Below are 20,411 nucleotides of genomic sequence, written 5' to 3' on the forward strand. Positions count from 1 at the left end.
AACACTCCACTTGGAGCATGTTGCTTCTCCATATTACTTTCCATTTTCCTAGCTTCCCTTTAGACAGCCTTCTACCCCCACTGTTCCCCACCCACTCCTTTTTTCACTTAGTACGTTGTATTTGCAATGTCTCGGGTTAAGAAAGCTTTTATACCTTGGCAGCCTACTTAGGGTTTTCATTCGTTAAACAAAGACTAAATTTCCATAATTTAGCTTTCACTGGGATTTGTCTAGACCCAAACATCCTATTCCAATTTTAAAGTTCCTCTACATCTCTGAGGCAGGAAGTAATATGAGGAAGCAACAGATGAAGAGGAGTTCTTCCACACGAAGAGCAATTCTTGATTAGGAGAATTGGTGATTTAATAGCCTGGCAGAGGCATAAAAGGAAAACCAGCTTCCCCTGGTTCATGCTCCTAATGGCCTCCTTTGAGATGCAGGACAGCAATCCATATTCTCTTCTTTAAAATGAGGGAGCTGGACTCTCTAGGTCTTTCCCAATGCTAATAGTCTTGAATTTTCAATTAACGAGGAACATTTTGGGATTCTCTCCTTACACAATAGTTGATTCTTTTGTTTATTTTGTATGTTAAGTACCAGTGGGCTGTTGGTTAATGTGAGGCATATTTTTCCCTCTCAGAAGTAGTTTCCAAAACTTTTTTCTTCCTTACCTATGCCTAAAATAATTGATATAAAATTTAAAATCAGCTAGAAATGCTGCCCTTTATGCAAGAGCTACATATTCTTTTATAATGAAAATCACTTTCTCAATAATTTGTCTCTGCAGTTTTATAAAGAAACCGAATTTTAGTAGAAAAAGGCCCTAGAAATAATCTTTTAAATCCTGAACACAGTTCCCTGTGTCAGGCTAGCTGTGTCAGAATCACTAGAGGTGTTTTAAAATACAGATTCCCAGAGGCTTCTCCTAAGGATTCTGATTTGTTAAGTCCATGAAGTTCAAGGGAATCTGTACATATTTATATTAATTACTTTATTGATATAGAGTCAAGTAATTTTTACATGCTGACCGATTTTTTTAAAGAGTTAGGGTGTTGCTGTGATGCTCAGGCTGGAGTACAGTGGCTACTTACAGGCACAATCATACAGCCTCAAACTCCTGGCCTCCATCCTCCTGCCTCAGCCTCCCAAGAACTGGGACTGCATACAGGTGGATGTCACTGCGGCTGGCTCAGACAGATCTTATTCAGTGGTCGTGCCAAATAAGGAAACAGGTCTAGAATGAGAATGTGATATTGTCAAGATCACACTATCACAAGGTGGCTTATCTATGATTAGTAACCAGCTCTCCTGACACTTAGTCCTGTGCTTTTCCCATAATGTCAGGCTGCTACTCTTATGGAATTTGCAACATTTTTCCCAAATGTATATGTAATGTACTATATTAGATAGGCCAAATGCATTGCCTGCTGTACTCTAGCCCTTTCTAAGGGAAAATGTTCTGTCCCCAGACTTATCAGAGACTTGGGTGAACCATTACTTCCACTGTACCAGATAGAGTTGATTGAACCAGGGGTGAGTATCTGATCAAGGGTAGCAAATCCATAGACTACAGCACAATGAGATTCAAATACCAAATAAAGCGCATTTACAAATCTATTAAATGAAAATTGTCTAATCATTAAACACTGCTTTAAACCTAATAAGTCTGTGCTTTTCAAGCATTCAGATTGTGCTTATAATCAAGTTTTCTTATTCCCCTTCCCAAGAGCAAAGATTTCAAACTGAAAACATGAGGCCAATACAAATTAAAGATTTCAAAATAAAATACATCAAATATTATCTTTAGTATTGTGATTGCTATTTATTAATTTTCATTTTTATTAAAATGTCTTTTTAAAAATGCAAACAGCATTACAGGGTTTATACTTTAAAAAAGTAAAAGTTACTGAATATGTTGTATGCAGCTGATCCACCTTCTACTCATTATATATTTCCTTTATTACATGGCTTTTTAGGTTTTTTTGGAGTTAATAATTGCTTTATTTCCTCCCATTTGCTTAGTTTTCTATGTGTCTATCACCACTTTATTCCCAAACTCTCCACTAAAATGCAGAAATGTGTTATCGATATGCTCACCCACATTGGTGAACTGCACATTTCTTTTTTTTCTTGGCAACATCTCACCTCCACTTCTGCCCTGCTCCAGTGTGAATGGATTGCTCACCTTGCCAGCTGCATGTCTGCTACCCTAGGCTTCCCTTCACAGTTGTGGTGGATTAATTTTATGTGTCAACTTGACTGGGCTAAGTGATGCTCAGATAGCTGGTAAAACATTATTTCTGAGTGTGTCAGGAAGTTTCTAGAGCAGATTAGCATTTTAATCAGTAAACTGAGTAAAGATCACTCTCATTAATGTGAATAGACAACATCCAATCCACTGAGGGCCTGACTAGAGCAAAAAGACAGAGGAAGGGCATATTTGCCCTTTCTGTTTGAGCTCAGATATCCTTCTTCTGCCCTTGGACTCCAGTGTTCCCAGTTCTCAGGCCTTCAGACTCAGACTTTAGTACTTACACCAGAGGCCCCTCTGGTTCTCAGGCCTTGGTTCTTCATGCTTGGACTGGAACTAAAGCATCTTTTCTGGGTCTCCCACTTGAAGACAGCAAGTTATGGGATTTCTTGGCTTCTGTAGCCTCCTGAGCCAATCCCTCATAATAAATCCTTTCTATATACCTAAATATATTCTATTGGTTCTGTTTCTGTGAGGCACCCTGAGACAGTAATCATTCTGAAATCACCTTGATCTCCTCTATATTTCTATATTGGATCCTCTTTTTATTGTACTACATATACCTTTCTTGGCTAACTTTTTTTTTTTTTTTTTGAGACAGATTCTTGCTTTGTTGCCCAGGCTGGAGTGCAGTGGTGCAATCTCAGCTCACTGCACCTCCCGGATTCAAGTGATTCTCCTGCCTCAGCCTCCTGAAGGGCTGGGATTACCACTCCTGGCTAATTTTTGTATTTTTAGTAGAGATGGGGTTTCACAGTGTCAGCCAGGCTGGTTTCGAACTCCTGACCTCAAGTGATCCACCTGTCTCAGCCACCCAAAGTGCTGGGATTACAGGTATAAGCCACCGCCCCTGGCCAGCTAACTTTTTTTCTTAAAGATGGAGTTTCACTCTGTCACCCAGGCTGGAGTGCAGTGGCACAATCATAGCTCACTGTAGCCTCAAACTCCTGGGCTCAAGTGATTCTCCCACCTCAGCCTCCTGAGTAGTTTGAACTACAGGTGTGAGCTACTGTACTTGGCTTGGCTCACTTCCTACTATTGATGGAGCATATTTTCTAATAGCTCTTGAGAAAGTATATATGGAAGGTTAACATTTTTTAGAACTCACATGTGTAAAATATTTTTCATTATTCCTTCACACCTGATTGATACTCTGGTTGGTGTTATGGGGTGAACTGTATCTCTTCCCCTCAAAAAAAATTAAAGTTCTAACTCCCAGAACCTCAAAATGTTACTTTATATGGAAATGAGGTCACTGATGATGCAACTAATTTAGGGTATGGTCATACTGAAATAGGAAGTTCTTATAAGATTTCCAGCTGACGACAGATACACATATTTATATTGATTTACATATGATAATGACAACAGAGATTGAAGTAATGCAGTTGCAGGCCAAGGAACACAAAAGCCTGCCAGCAAACTACCAGAAAGTGAGGAAGAGACAAGGAAGGAATCCTCTACACTTTCAGAGAGCACATGGCATCTTGACTTCTGACTTCTAGCCTCCGGAAGTGTGAGACAGTGAATATCTATTGTTTTAAGTCACCCAGTTTGTTTTATCTTGTTATGGCAGCCCTAGAAACCTAATACAGTTGGGTATAGAAATCTAGTTTGCAAATAATTTTTTCTAAAAATTTAATTGCTCTCTGTGTCTTAGCTTCCAGTATTGCTGAGAAGTACAATCTTGTTCTGATTTCCAGTCCTTAGAATATAACTTTTTATCCTCTCTGGAAACTTCTAGGATCTTCTACCTATTCCTGGGATTCTGAAATTTTATGATGATTACATGTGTTAATCATCCACCCGGGTGCAGTGGCTCACGCCTGTAATCCCAGCACTTTGGGAAACCAAGGTGGGCGAATCACTTGAGGACAGAAGTTTGAGGCCAGCTGGCCAAACATGGTGAAATTCCGTCTCTACTAAAGATACAAAAATTAGCAGGGTGTGGTAGTAGGTGCCTGTAATCCTAGCTACTCAGATGGCTGAGGCACAAGAATCACTTGAACCCAGGAGGCAGAGGCTGCAGTGAGTTGAGACTGTGTCACTGCATTCCAGACTGGGTGACAGAGCGAGATTCCATCTGAAGAAGAAAGAAGAAGAAGGAGAAGGAGAAGGAAGAAAGAAGAAGAAACAAATTACCAGACAGGGAAAGGAAAAGAGTCAAAAAAATCCACAATCTCAGTTCATAAGAACAGTCCTGTTCCTACCAAAGTAGAAAAACCATATAATTCACATTGGGTATGGGGTAAGGAACTTCGAAGGGTACTGTCTTAGTAGTGGTATACAATTAGCCCTACATAAATGACTGAATTGGTTCCACCTAACAAAACAAAACAAAAAATCAGACCCCAAAAGAACAAAATTGTTTTTCAAGTAAGTAAATTTTACAAAGTCTACCATTTTGTTTAAAAAAAAAAAAAAAGTGTCCAGGCATGCAAGAAGCAGGAAATTATGAACCATAATGAAGAGAAAAATCAATCAATAGAAACTGTGCCAGAAATAGTGTAGATCATAGAATTAGTAGACAAGGACATTAAAACTGTCATTATAATTGTATTCTATGTGTTTAAGAAGCTACAGAAAAGATTGAGCATGTTAAAATATAAAAGATGTAAAACACACACCCACACCCAAATCAAACTAGTAGAAGCAACAACTACAATGTTTTATATGAAGAATGAACTGGACAGGATTTCAATATTAGATATTGAAAAAAGATTAATGAACATGAAAACCTAGCAATTATCCAAGAGGAAACATAAAGAAAACCTTGAAAAAAAGAAGAGCATCATTGAGCTGTGAGACAATGCCAGTTAGCTCAATATACATGTATACTATGTACATGCACACGACTCCAATAGTCACCAGTGGAGAGGAGCAAGAGAATGCAAAGAAAAAATATTTGAAGAAATAAGAGCAATGTTTGCATTTGTCTTGTTCTACCTGGTATTCCTATCAAGGCACCTGGTATATATTAGGTGCTTAATAAACATTTCTTGAACACATTTGCAGCAGAAAAAAATGACAACAATGAGTAAGAGATAAGCACCTGAGTGTTATTGCAGGGTATTTAGGCCATCAGAGGACAAAAAAGTGGAACAATATGGAGAAAAGGCTTGGTAGAAGTGGCATGTCTTCAGCAAGGACCCATGAAATGGGTTCAACTGAGTGTCTACAAAGTTTGGAGAATAGGAGGAGATGAAGAAGGGCATTCCACACAAGAACAACATAAATGAAGATTTGGGGCCCGGCACAGTGGCCCACGCCTGTAATCCCAGCACTTTGGGAAGCCAAAGCAGGAAGACTGCTTGAGCTCAGGAGTTTGAGCCTGGGCAACATAGCAAGACCCCCATCTCTACTAAAAATTTAAAAATTTACCAGGCATGGTGGTGCTTGCCTGAAGTCCTCACTACTGACAAGGCTGAGACAGGAGGCTCTCTTGAGCTGTGATCGCACCACTGAACTCCAGTCTGGACAACAGAAAGAAACTCTGTCTCTAAACAAACAAAAAGACTTGAAACCAGGAATAAATATGGTTGAAACTATCCCACCTGGACTGAAGTGGTGGTTGCACTTAGCGGTAATGAGAAATGAACTTAGCTGGATGAGTTAGGGTCAGAGTATGCAAGGCTTTAGAAATAAGAAACAGGAGAGAACCATTGAAAGTTTCTGAACAAATCTTGTGATGATGAAATCAGAATTCAAGGGGAGAAAAAAGAAGCATAGTGATGGCAGATATCCGTGATGGATTTGGAGAAGAAAATACTAAAGGTGAATGGAAATGGTGGACCAGGGGCAACCAGGTTATTAAAACAGTCACATCATGAAGTGTTGAAATATTGGATGTAAACACACCTACCACAGTATCAGTATAGACTAAGGGCTTGGATAAATGTTAGTCAAATCCAAATACTAAAATTCTTCTTGGTTCGCGAAAATTTCAGGAGTGGTCAAATAATCTGTAATGCATTAAGAATACTATTTGCTTCACAATATTTAATTTACTTAAGATTTCATAAGAATCAGCTGCTTATAAAATTGTTACTTTGTGGTGCACCAAAGCACCTTGTTCTCTCCCTCACCCAGATATGTTTCATGCTGTTTGTACTTTCCACCCTTAAACAGATTTGGAGGGAAGATTCAAGCCGTGGATTTTTAAATTTAAAGCAATGCTGTCACAAACTGAGAACTGACAACATGTCATTACATATTTAATTGCCACCAGATCCCAGACTTTAAAAATTGGAAGGACCTAAGAGATAGGACCTTTCGTTGTACAGAGGTGGAAACTGAGACTGAGAGAGGGTAAGTGAACAGTCCCAGATCACAGAGCTGCTAATGGCCAAGGTGGGACTAGAATCTAGGCTTGACTCCTCTACGTGGAGCCAAGGGTTCGAAGCGATTCGGATAAGGGAAGCCCGAGGCAGGGAACGAGAGTCATGAAAGCAGCTCTTTCCAACCCTAGGAGGCCGGGGGACCTCGCCACCGCGGAAGGAGCGGAGCCACGCCGACCTCAAAAGCCGCAAGTCCAGGTACCCTTACCCAGATGGCCCCGGCGACACCCTCGGCCACCCTCCTGATCTCGCGATACTAGCCGGTACTCACTTTTCCGGCTTCCTCTAGGCCCCGCCCCTCCACCTCAGCCCTTCTGTCGTCATTTCCTGTGGGTCTGTGGGCTAGGGAGAAGATGGCGGCGTTAGGGGAACCCGTGCGACTGGAGAGGGGTGAGTGCAGCCGAGGCTCGGCCGAGGTGGGTGGAAGGGTTGGGAGAGTGCTGTGTCGCTGGAGGGGAGGAGGAGTGACCCAGGCTCTGAGATCCGGAGCCAGGCTATCCCTCGTGCCGGCGCCAGAGGCCACCGTTGTTCTGTGCCTGGCTTTAGTGAGGGCGCTTACGGTATTTCAGCTGTTACTCTAAGCTCTCCTCTGTTCCCACGGACTGTCCCGAAGCACAGCAAAACTAAACACAACCTGCCCGCTTCGCAGACACACGCCGCACACGCGCTCCCTTGGTGGGCACAGCAGAAGCAGCATTCGGAGACCCATATACCCGAAAAGCAAACGTCACACACCCGGTTCGCACAGACTACACTCAATGCCTGTACAACATGAGAACACACACGGTACAATTCAACAGAACCTCCCTTCCCCCTTGTTTACACACATACTCCTTCATTACTTTTTCCACAACATCGCTTGTATTTGGGTTGGGGTATTTGCTAGCTTTTGTGCCCCTCCTAGAAATGGAGAGGTTGCTTTAAAAACAATCCTACTCACTTGGTCTTGGGAAGGAGGTTACGTAAGTAAGCAGAATAGTGGTAGATGCTAAAACACTTGCAGGTGCAGTGTTTTTCATTTCTTGCAAACCCTGCAATTGCAAACTGGTTGGCTGATTGCTTTCTAGAGCAGACTGTCAAGGAAAATAAAACCTCCTCTTCTGAGTGATTTTTTTTTTTAGAGAAGCCTGTGAAAATAACTGGCTATGCGCCTACCAGATTTCCAGCATTACAGCGTTTCCAGTCCTTTTACAGATTTCCAGCATTCCACTCTGTCCCTAATCCTTTATTTCAAACAATTTCAAGCATGCTTTTCATGCACCAGCATTAGAAATCATTGATAGGAGTTGAGAAGTACAAATAAACATTTTGAGTACTTGTGGTTAAAGAAAAAAAAAAATTATAGGATGGAGACTGAAATTATATTGCACATATTAACATTTGCAGTTACAGTCTAAATACTACTATTGTTCCCTAAGAAAACACATTTTTAGAATTACTGTACTTAGAAAAACTTCTTTCCTAATGCCTTCCCACAAAGAAATGTGCACTTAATGTTGCTGATTTGCTCTTTACTGTGTTCACCATTTGGAAGTCTCACTGTAAATGAGATTCTTACCCTTAAGCCAATTAAAGCATCATTTTAGAGGACTAGCTACTCTGGGAAGTCTTGCCGAGTTAGGCCTAAGTCTGTGACATCTTCCTCTTGAGCGCAGTAGCACTGTGTTTTATGGATGGGAACAAATCTGTTTGGTGTTAACAGGAGTAGGTTTCTTCTTCGAAAGCTAGTTGTTAAGATTCTAACATATTGGTGGTCTTCTGTGTTTTTGTTGTTGCTGTTTGAAGACGTAGTCTTGCTTTGTCGCCCAGGCTGGAGTGCAGTGGTGCGATCTCAGCTTACTGCAACCTCCGCCTCCCGTGATCAAGCAATTATCTTGCCTCAGTCTCCTGAGTAGCTGGGACTACAGGCGCACACCACCACGCCCGGCTATTTTTTTGTATTTTAGTAAAGACAGGGTTTCACCGTGTTGCCCAGGCTGGTCTCAAACTCCTGAGCTCAGGCAGTTCGCCCGCCTCGGCCTCCCAAAGTGCTAGGATTATAGGCGTGAGCCCCTGCATCCGACCGGTCTTTGTATTTTTAAATGCAACACAAAATGTGGAACTTCTGTGGCATTTAGTTTTGATAGTCATGGCTTTGTTTTTTGCTGTTACAGACTTCTTTTCCGTTCTTCAGTAGAAGGCTCAGCCCCTTAGTAGGATGAATTACAGTTAGCCCTCCATATGCATGGGTTCCACGTTTCAGCCAACTGCAGATTAAAAATACTCAGAGAAAAAAATCGTGTCTGTATAGAACATGTACATTTTTTTCTTGTCCTTATTCCCTAAACAATGTGATATAACAACTATTCACATAGCGTCAGATATTGTAAGTAATCTAGAGATTATTTAAAGTATGGAGGGGGGATATGCATAAGGTTATATGCAAATACTACATCATTTTATATCGGAGACTTGAACATCTGCAGATCTTGATATCTGTGGTATCTGAAGAAGGTCCTAACGAATTCCCCACAGTTACTGAGACAGCTGTACTGGTCGTTGCCATTTAGCAGGGTAAGAAAGTCAGATTACATCACCTCTGATTCTTGTTTACAATTCTAACAGACTCTATTAACAAACACTCCCAACAATCTTACAGTAGAAAATCCTACAGTACAATTACAGTACAGTACCTGATCACATATGATTTAGAGTGCCTTCTAAATCATCAAACTATGATCTAATGAAACACAAATTTGAGCACATGTTAGCTACATTTTAGATTTAGTCAAAAGCATTTTATTTTTTTCCGTTTTTTTTTCTTCATTGGAAATTTTTATATGACTTATATATTATAACTTTATAAATCAAAATAATTGAACCAACAGTCCCCATTTATCAGTCATTCTGGTGATGGGAAATCAGAATGGTGAAGGTCTATTTGTTTCCATTGCATTTGATTAACTTTTTAAGTTTAAGCTTTCTTTACACAAATTTAAAAATCTGTTTTCTGCCAGGTGCAGTGGCTCATGCCTGTAATCCCAGCAGTTTGGGAGGCCGAGGCGAGCAGATCAATTGAGGTCAGGAGTTTGAGACTAGCCTGGCCAACATGGTGAAACCCTGTCTCTACTGAAAATACAAAAATTAAGTGGGCGTGGTGGCAGGTACCTGTAGTCCCAGCTACTCCGGGAGACTGAGGCACAAGAATCACTTGAACCCTGGAGGCGGAGGTAGCAGTGAGCCAAGATCATACCACTGCACTCCAGCCTCAGCAATAGAGGGAGACTCTGTCTCAAATAAATAAATAAATTATCTTTCAGCCGGGCTTGATGGCTCACGCGTGTGATCCCAGCACTTCGGGAGGCCAAGGTGGGTGGATCATGAGGTCTGGAGTTCGAGACCAGCCAGACCAACAGGGTGAAACCCCGTCTCTACTAAAAATACAAAAATTAGCCAAGCGTGGTGGTGGACCCCTATAATCCCAGCTACTCAGGAGGCTGAGGCAAGAGACTCTCTTGAACCTGGGAGGCAGAGGTTGCAGTGAGTGGAGATTGCGCAACTGCACTCCAGGCTGGGTGACAGAGTGAGACTCCCTCTCAAATAAATAAATAAATAAATATCTTTCTTTACTGCATTTATTCATAGTTTTCTATCTGCAAACACGAAGAAGGCCATACTATATGAAGAAAAATTTCTAGTCCTTGAGTATAACATGAAATCAGAAACTACTTCTACTTAAGTCAAAAGGAAGCAAAGCAGTAATGGAATACTGGGCACTGTAGTACCTGGGGTACAGAAACTGTACAAAAACAGTTTTTGGAAAAAAAAAAGTAGAGATAGTTAACAGTATTATAGCTGACCTCCTGAATCTTCTAAAAATGTCTCAATTCATAACATTTATCCTCGCACTTCTCAATGAGAATCCCTTAACATGCTTCATACATTTCTATAAATGTATACAACCTCTTAGGGTTTTTTTGGTTTGGTTGGATTTTTTTTTTTTTTTTTTGGAGATGGAGTTTCACTCTGTTCACCCAGACTGGAGTGCAGTGGCACAATCTCAGCTCACTGCAACCTCTGCCTCCCGGGATCAAGTGCTTTCTCCTGCCTCGGTCTCCCAAGTAGCTGGGATTACAGGCACCTGCCACCATGCTTGGCTAATTTTTGTATTTTTTTTTTTTTTATTAGAGATGGGGTTTCACCATGTTGGCCAGGCTGGTCTTGAACTCCTGACCTCAGGTGATCCACCCACCTCAGCCTCCCAGAGTGCTGGGATTACAAGCATAAGCCACTATGCCCAGCCAGTATTTCTTATGATTAATTGGTACCAATGTAACATAACATTTTTGCTTGCTGAGCCCTTTTTTATGTATTGTGTGGTTCAGTCGTTAACTGAACTCATAACTCTTCCTCGTAACCCTTATATGGAAGGTACTGTTATTTCCATTTTACAGTGAAAGAAACTGAGACATAAGGAAGTCATGTAACTTGCCCAAGGTCACACAGGTAGTATAGAGACCAGATCGACAAAGCTAATTGTTTTTATTTTTCTCTTTCATAAACGTAAGTGTTTGAGCTTGTTTGAATTAACAGTGTTAATTAAGGTGAAAAAAATCAGTTTAATTCATTTGTACTGCTTGTTTTTGCATTTTTACGGTTGTTTTAAATGTGTCCCTGCCACTCACTGCATCTGCTCTTTAATGGTTATCTACCTGTGTATCATGTTTCTTTCAAGAAACGATCAGTGATTTTACTAGCTTATAGTGCCTTGTACTGTTCAGTGCTTTGGTTACTAATAATGATAATTTGGTAAATTTTTGTTGACTAGTTTCTGACAATATTGCTAGCTTTTCTGAAGCAGTACAATGTTCATGTAATGGTCACGTTTGAGTCGCAGTCCTTTCTGATGACATTTGGTATTTTGTGTTCAATTTGCCTGTGTTTCTCCAAGGTCTTACTTTATGCTTCTGTAATCTCAGTAGTTTTTCCTATCTACTGTAAATTTTAGTGTTCTTACATTTTACATTCTCACCCTTCATGTGTGTACACACGCACAGTTTCCTCCCCACCAAACACATGTGCAAATTCAATGCTTTTTTCCCCACTATTGTCTGTATATTATTAGCCCTTGAAGAATGAATCCTAAGTGCTACACTGTTACCTAGGCATTGAGAAAACCCTTGGAGAAAATTATCTGTGTGTGTGTTTAACTCTAGATATTTGTAGAGCAATTGAATTATTGGAAAAACTACAAAGGAGTGGAGAAGTACCACCACAGAAACTTCAGGCTTTGCAGAGAGTCCTTCAAAGTGAGTTCTGCAATGCTGTGAGAGAGGTGAGTAAACATCTTTAAAATTTACTAAAAATTTGAGTTAATTAGGTCAGATAATACTCTAAATTTACATTCAAAATTTCTTAAGAAAAACTTCAGAAAACGTTAAAACCAATCCCTTTCATTTTTGGAATTTCTGATAGAAAAAACATTTTATAAAGATGCATAACTTTGCCTGAAATTTTAACTTCACAGAGAACTCAAGCATGGTATATTCTGAGATATAACTTTGGCTTTTACAGGTATATGAACATGTCTATGAGACTGTGGACATCAGTAGCAGTCCCGAAGTGAGAGCAAACGCTACCGCAAAGGTAAATTTTTTTGTTTACCAAAAGTGAGAATTCTTCATAAATTAGAAGTTTAAAATATGCAATTATTAAATTCATAATAAACTTACTTTGAAGACTAACATGTATCTTTCAAGCTACACCAAATTTCTCAAGTACTAAGAAGACATTTGTTTCTACTGGCTTTACATAAATGGTCCATGATAAATAACTTTACATAAGCTGTGTTATGCAGTTTAGATAATGCAATAAAAATGTACTTGCATACAATATCGTGCAATATATAATTGTGTTGTATATGTTACATATATGATACTATATAATATTCATTATACAAAATCTAATCATAATTTTAAGATATGAATTACTATCCTCGTCTTATTGATGAGGAAGCATGAGGTTATTTGCCCCAAACCACACAAATAGCATATGATAGAGCTGTGGTACTACCCCGAGCTGATTTTTGCTTTCTTCTTTACATTATCTGCATCTCTATGCCATTGTTTTCCGCAAATAATTTAGGTATTGACCTCACTGTTCATGATAGGTGGTTTGAACAGGATAATACCAGCAGTCGGTGACTTAAATTAATCATCAGCAGATAATTTTTTATGGATAGTTACTGGCTCTCAGAAGGAAATGGTGGATTCTTTGTTGAATACAAATGCTTAAACACGTGGATGTAGTTTGTCAGTGTAGAAAAGACCAGAGAAACACGGTTTTAATTGCTGAGTTGTGTGACTTTGATAGCCTGCTGAATTTCTGAGCCTTAGATAACGGGTATTCAGTAAATCTTGATTTCTTTCTTCCTCCCCATTTTTGTGATCCATCACAAAAAAAAGGTACTAGATGATTACCCTTAAAAGCAAAGTGAAACAAAATCTCAACTTTATAATTAGTTTGGATTAGTCTAAGTTTGAGCTTTAAATAAGATATGGCTCTGTTTCATCTTCTGTGGGGATTTTTAGTTGTGACTAGTTAACTAAAGCAACAAAAACATTCAGATTGGCTATATGTACCTCTCTTTTTCTCATTATTGAGTTACTTCTTGACATCTTAGATATTTAGTATATGGTACAAATAGTGTAGAAGCCAAAATGATTACATATAGGGACAACTCCATGTTGATTATATAGGTAGGTTGTGTCCTGCACAGAGGCTCCTGAAGGAGTTGGGCAATCCAGATCTAAAGCTCAGGGCTGCTGGCATGGTAGGGGAGGGGTTTTCCTCCTTACCATGTATAATGTCCATCTGCCCAGCAAGTCTGCTTGCTAAGCCCTGTGCATATGGGACTGCACCAAAGACTGACACTGGGCACTGGATGGGCTAGGAATGACCTGAAAAATCATAACATTTCCTGTGTAACTCAGAATTATTCATTTGTCATCTCTAAAATACCTTCTGTTTAGCTTACCTTCTCAGAGTCACCAGTGAATTTGTGAGTATTCAGACGTCAAAAATACGTGCTCAAAAGTAGTTTTTAAAAAGAGGCCAGGTGCGGTGGCTCACGCCTGTAATCCCAGCACTTGGGAGGCCAAGGTGGGCAGATCACGAGGTCAGGAGATCAAGACCATCCTGGCTAACACGGTGAAACCCTGTCTCTACTGAAAATACAAAAAATTAGCCGGGCGTGGTGGCAGGTGCCTGTAATCTCAGCTAAAGAGACATAAGAACCGAAGTAAATAAAAGTCATACTTTTAATACGTAAAACTTCCTTTCAGGCTACTGTTGCTGCATTTGCTGCCAGTGAAGGACATTCTCATCCTCGAGTTGTTGAGCTACCAAAAACAGAAGAGGGCCTTGGATTCAATATTATGGGAGGCAAAGAACAAAATTCTCCAATCTATATATCTCGAATAATTCCAGGTGGAATTGCTGATAGACATGGGGGCCTCAAACGTGGAGATCAACTCCTCTCTGTTAATGGCGTGGTAAGGATGAATTTTATTTCTATTTGTAGTGATCTGTTATGACCACCTGGGGGCGTATTTGAGTTATAGGAGAAACCTAGGAAACTTGTGGTTTAGAAATGCCTTGAGGGAATCCTAGGCAGTACTATTAATACAGTGGTCCTTTTTTTTTTTTTTTTTAAGAACTGTAAGTGTATTTTGCAGTGTGAATTAGCAGTGCTTGGTGTTTGTAATTTTTATGACATAAGCTCTTTATTAAAGGCAATACATTAAATCAGAAGTCTACCCTAATTTTACTCTTATGGCAATTGCTTGATCTACTGACATAATAAGGCATATAGATTGATATGCTAATTATTTGGAACTTAAAAGCCAGTTTTTAGATTATAAACAGAATATATGTAAGAGGATTTCATATAGATTAAAATGGTAAGGCAGGATTATTTCTTAGTTTTATAACGTTGGAATAATATAACATTAAAACTTTCTTCCTTATATATATTTTAATAATTTTTGCAATTTGAGTTACTTTCAAAACTTAGTGTATGGTTGTTTGTTTTTTTTTCCCCTAGAGTGTTGAAGGAGAACATCATGAAAAAGCTGTAGAACTGCTGAAAGCTGCACAAGGAAAGGTTAAATTAGTGGTGCGATATACACCCAAAGTCTTAGAAGAAATGGAGTCGCGCTTTGAAAAAATGAGATCAGCAAAACGCAGGCAACAGACCTAATACATTTCAAAACTTGATATTTCATTTTGCATTTTAGCTAGAGAAGTTTTCCTTGTGACTTACTAATGGCTGCAATGCCAATGATTGTAAGAAAACAAACAAATTTATCATGAAATTCTCCTTGCCATTTTATAAATGCCTATTTTAACATCATTTATGGTTCTAGAGATGCATACACTTTTTTCTGACAAGAAAAAGTAAAAGGTGATGAGGGCAATTCTGTCCTCCTGTTTTTACAGGCCTTTTTCAAATGCAGATTTTGTCATAAAGTTGTTATAGATTTTTTAAAATGCTTTTTTAATATTAAAATGTACTTTTACATTCTTAATCTTTTTTTAGAAAGGAAAAGTTTTCTTCATTTGGCTGCTGATTTAAAAGTAAAGTTCTCCAATTCTTTTTTTGCTTACTCTGTTTTTTTTAACCTGTGAAATTTCTTTACAGTTTTCCAAAAAGGTAAACATAACAGTCTTACCTACAGCAGTTCATTACACCGTCAATGTTAACATCATTGCTGCATTTTGTACTTTGAACACACACATAATATATATAAAACCAGTGGTAAATCATGACTCAGCCCAGTGCAAGTTTTTTCACTTTTACTTAAGCATAATATATAATGGATATTCATTTATGTTGATTTATAAAAGTAAGTTTTTAAACACTGAAACAATCATTGCTAAAGGATGTATTCTTAATATTTGAACATTGAGGCAAGAGGATGTAATTGATAGCATTACTTATTACATCCCTATTTATATTCAACAATACATCAAATTATAAATGCAAAACAGGTTCAGATTTCATCTTTTGCAATTTATTTTAAATACTATTCATTTTTATTTAAATACACAGTATTTCCCCTATATTTTGGTCCTTCCATTCCTAGAGAGAAACCAGTTATTTTGTGGTGGGAAGTAGCTGAAGCAAAGAAGGAAAAGTAATACCGTTAACCTCACTAGCTTCGAGAGTAGACATTCTTACTAGCTCAATTTAAATAATTGATTTTAGGAAGAAAAGAGGATATATTTAAGATACATAGAAATTATGATGTGATGTTTTCATGAGAATCTGTAGATTCCATCAAAATAAGTAGGAACTGATACTAAAATTGTTGGATTTAGAGATGCACCTTTTGTTTATGATTCAAATATGGGAATTTGAGAAATATTTCATTTGTCCACTGGATGTCACTATTTTACTAAAAGGCAGCTATTAGTGTGTGACTGTGACTGAGGTCTTAAAGACTGAGAGTTGAGGTTCATTTTCTGTCACAACTTACAGGAACATGTGTACTTTAAGAAAAGCTTAAGTGACAAATGTTAGAAGATGATGGATTGAAAAATATAAGTAATTTGGCATCGTTATTGACCTTGTATAAAAGAGTGGGCATTTTGTAACATTCCTTCAGGAAGAATAGTATGCTTTTTTCTGCATGTTTGTGATCTCTGTGAGTGAGTCTCAGATGATTATTCCAGTTTTCAATGATTTTTCAAAACAAAAGTCAATCGGCATTGTTATTTATCATTTAGGTATTGAACACTGGATTGCATGGTTGAATGTGTCTTTAATCCACTGCAAAATGTGCTTGTTATTGATAGGATCATGTTGTTAAATTGTATATTTTCAAAATTAATTGATGTTTTAAAAATGTTGAGACCAAAGTAGTATAGAAGTATGGACTTAATTTAATTGTAAAATTATTAGAGGTATTTGTTGTAGAGCTTTATATATTAAAGAGAGGTATTGGTGCATATAAAAACAGTAATATTATTGTTATGCTTGTATTCTTGCATTTCAGGGTAAGTAAACCCTGAAGAAATCTTATTTTAGTATAGCTACAGCTGCAATAGCTTTTACGGATGTATCAACATTTCATTATAAATTATAGCTTCCTGGGTCTGTGTCTCAGCTGTTTAAGAACTTTCAGCCAAGTTAAATCTTTTTTAGTGTTGAAACTTTTAGTAAGTTGAGTAAGCTATTTTTTTTTCCCTACGGTAATCCACAATCTGTTCTTTGTGTGGGTTGACACCTATTTATAATTCTTAAAATAAGGGTAGCTCAAAGGAGCCAAATATAGTAGTTTAGCTTGCTACTGTTGAGCATGAATAGCAGTAGTTTGTTTTCATTAATGCAGTTTTCATAATGTATCCCAGAATTTTAAATCTTGACCATAGAAAAATACAGTCATTCATTGCCAGAGATGTACAGTGGTGGTTTAGTGCAGTGAGGAAATGATGGGAATTTTTATCTTAGAAATGGATGATTCATGAATAAAACTAGGTACATAGTATATGATAGATGTTTGATTTGTCAATTACAAATATAAATTATCACCCCCATTTCCGTTTATTTTCTTGATATATCAAAATGTGTTGACTTAGTGATTCTCAATCTTAACTACATATTAGAAAGCCCAGCAGAGCTTTAAAAAATTGATACCTGGGTCCTATTCCGTAACAACTAAATCAAAACCAGTTTTTTTTTTTTTTTTTAAGCTTTCCAAGTGATTCTAAAGGACGCCTAGGGTTGAGAACCCATTATAAAATGATCTGATTACACTGGACACTGTCAGGAAGTATCAGAATAGAACAGTTTAATTTGCAGCTACTTAATGATTAATTATATTTCTTAGTTTTTGTTTGTTTGTTTGTTTGTTTGTTTGTTTTAAGAGACAGGATCTTGCTTTGTCTCCCAGGCTGGAACACAGTGGTATGATCATAGCTCACTGCAGCCTGAAACTCTTTGGCTTCCACCTCAGCCTTCCAAAGCATTAGGATTATAGGCGTGAGCCACTGCACCTGGCCAAGTAATTTCTTTAGGAATAAAAGGTACTTGGCATTTCTTATTTGGGAAGTAATTACAGTCTTATCTTTTTTTGGTTGTTTTTAAATAAAATCTACCAGTAGTTTAAATGTGAGCTTTTTATGTCTGTCATCAATCTGCCCCCTTTGCCTTTAAAACTTACAAGAATACGTGTCTGTTACTTGAGAAAGCATGTTTAAAAATTGCAGATGAGCAGTATTGTCGTTAATATATGTGCTGTCTTAATGTGAGCACTTGATTTGTTAGTGTAGTAGTAGATTATAGCAGCCTAGTTCTTTAGGATTTGATGATTCAAACATGTTTTTGGTTTTTTTGTTTGTTTTGGTTTTTTTTTTTTTTTTTTGAGACGGAGTCTTGCTCTGTTGCCCAGGCTGGCATGCAGTGGTGCAATCTCAGCTCACTTCAACCTCCGCCGCCTCAAGGCAGTTCAAGCGATTCTCCTGCCTCAGCCTCCCAAGTAGCTGAGACTACAGGCGTGTGCCACCACACCCGGCTAATTTTTTTGTATTTTTAGTAGAGACGGGGTTTCACCATGTTAGCCAGGATGGTCTCAATCTCCTGACCTCATGATTCACCCCCCGCAGCCTCCCAAAGTGCTGGAATTACTGGCATGAGCCACTGTGCCCAGCCTCAAATATGTTTTTTAAAAATATCATTGTCCTCCTCCTCTAAGATTTTTGAAGTTCTTTTGCTCAAGTACTTAAGTAGTTTGGTTCAAGTACTTTGTTTACAATTAAAATGGATATTACAGCATTTAATAGAAGAAATGGTTATGGCTTATCCAAAAAGAATAATGTCAGCATGACGACTTTAAAAACTACACGTTTGTGAATATTTTATAATGTGGAATGATCATTGAAATATCAAGGATTCTAGTAATTGTATTTCCTGAATAAATGTATGTTTATGAATTTTCTAACCTACATTTTGTTGTGTCCTCTGCCAACAATCTGATTTTATAATTGTTGTCTAAAGTTTGCTGGTAGTGTTTCTTCAAAGGTTATTCCAGTTATGGTTAAGTAGTGCGAAAAATCACTTACTAATTTTCAGGAACTTTGAGACTAATTTGTATTGACTCGGTTTTTAAAAATACTGGCAAATACTATGCTTCTACTTTTAAAATTTGTGGTAATACCCAGAATGGATGTAAAATGCCACTTTTTCAATAGATTAATTCATTTATCAATTTAATTCTGATTTTAAGGCATATTTAAAATAAATTTGTATGAGTTATGTCCTCGTTCTTTGGAATTGAAAAAAGTTGATATAACTACACAATAGATAATGTTTGTGAAAGCTATGTATAAAAAAGCATAATTCATGGTGGCTGCCGAAATGAAACTTTGAATTTCTATATTTTGGTTTGTCTTTCATAAAATTAAAAAAAAAAAAAATTTCTTCTGTTATTTCGAGAGTGGCAATATGACATGTGATTGAGAGCACAGATTCTGAAGCCAGACAACTCTGGTTTCAATCCCAGTTCCACCATTACCGTGTGTCACCTTAAACAAATTGCTTGATTTCTTTGTGCCTTAGTTCCCTCACCTGTCATTGGTAACAAAAATACCTGTAAGTGTCATGCCATTTTCTGTAAGGCCCTTAAAAAGGTGCCTGGCATAGTAAATACTGTTTGTGTTTGCTTTTGTTCATGTAAAATAGCTTCAGAACCTTATGAGCTAAAGGAAATAATTCTGGTCAAAAAATTAAAATTAGCAAGTTTTTATTTTTGATGTTTAGAAAACAACCTTTATGCTTAAAAACTTTAGAAGAATAAGATTCATAAGAAATTATCAAATTTCTATTTTGGTCAAAGAAACTCAGAACTTTTAAATTGGAACTTTGAGGATTGAGGCCATATTCAAATGAAAATCATTGGAAAATAAGTCCAAGTAAGGATTTGTTTTTTTTTTTTTTTTTTTTTTTTTTTGAGACGGAGTCTCGCTCTGTCGCCCAGGCTGGAGTGCAGTGGCTGGATCTCAGCTCACTGCAAGCTCCGCCTCCCGGGTTTACGGCATTCTCCTGCCTCAGCCTCCCGAGTAGCTGGGACTACAGGCGCTCGCCACCTCGCCCGGCTAGTTTTTTTTTTGTATTTTTTAGTAGAGACGGGGGTTTCACCGGGTTAGCCAGGATGGTCTTGATCTCCTGACCTCGTGATCCGCCCGTCTGGCCTCCCAAAGTGCTGGGATTACAGGCTTGAGCCACCGCGCCTGGCCTTGGATTTGTTAAACTGTAAGGCAACAACCTAGGTCTAGAGATAGTAGACTGCTGGACTAGGTGTTAGTACAAGGCATCACCACCATTAACTTTAAAAAAGTGTGGAAATGTGCCATGCAGCCGAGGAACAACAAAAAGCATTTAGTGTTAGGACTCAGTTTTTTCAAAACTTTCATAGACCAGAGTATCCATTTGCTAAATTTTTCGAGTTGGGTTTTGTTATATTCACTATTTTGATTATTCTGATTTTAATATAATCAATTACTGACCCATATTTTGTACATGTATTTATTAGTGGCAGATAATCTCCCTGATGGAATCTTTAAGATTTACTTTATATACAGAGCAAAAGGTAAATTCATACAGAACCCATTTGTCGATTTTATTTTTTTGAGTTTTAAATTTTAAAGGGACAAATGCTTCATTTCAATAAGGTATATGTAAGACCTCTCCTAATTCTCATAAACTATACCTGTTGGTTAGAATGAGAAGTCATCCACACTTTCTTACCTAGAGACAACTTTAAAAACACCAAATCTTTTTTTTT

At 38.0% G+C, this 20,411-nt stretch overlaps 1 protein-coding gene across 1 annotated transcript; it reads left to right on the forward strand.

Annotated features, from left to right (window-relative positions):
* The first annotated feature begins 6,884 nt into the window (after positions 1 to 6,884).
* Positions 6,885 to 19,064, forward strand: LIN7C (lin-7 homolog C, crumbs cell polarity complex component). The gene is made up of 5 exons (XM_008003731.3): positions 6,885 to 6,978; positions 11,784 to 11,902; positions 12,142 to 12,213; positions 13,911 to 14,120; positions 14,672 to 19,064. Exons 1-5 carry the CDS (start codon positions 6,942 to 6,944, stop codon positions 14,825 to 14,827), a joined length of 594 nt encoding a protein of 197 aa, XP_008001922.1. The 5' UTR covers positions 6,885 to 6,941; the 3' UTR covers positions 14,828 to 19,064.
* The last annotated feature ends 1,347 nt before the right edge of the window (positions 19,065 to 20,411 follow it).

This window comes from Chlorocebus sabaeus, chromosome 1, assembly GCF_047675955.1.
Source record: "Chlorocebus sabaeus isolate Y175 chromosome 1, mChlSab1.0.hap1, whole genome shotgun sequence".
In the NCBI taxonomy this organism is placed as follows: Eukaryota; Metazoa; Chordata; class Mammalia; order Primates; family Cercopithecidae; genus Chlorocebus; species Chlorocebus sabaeus.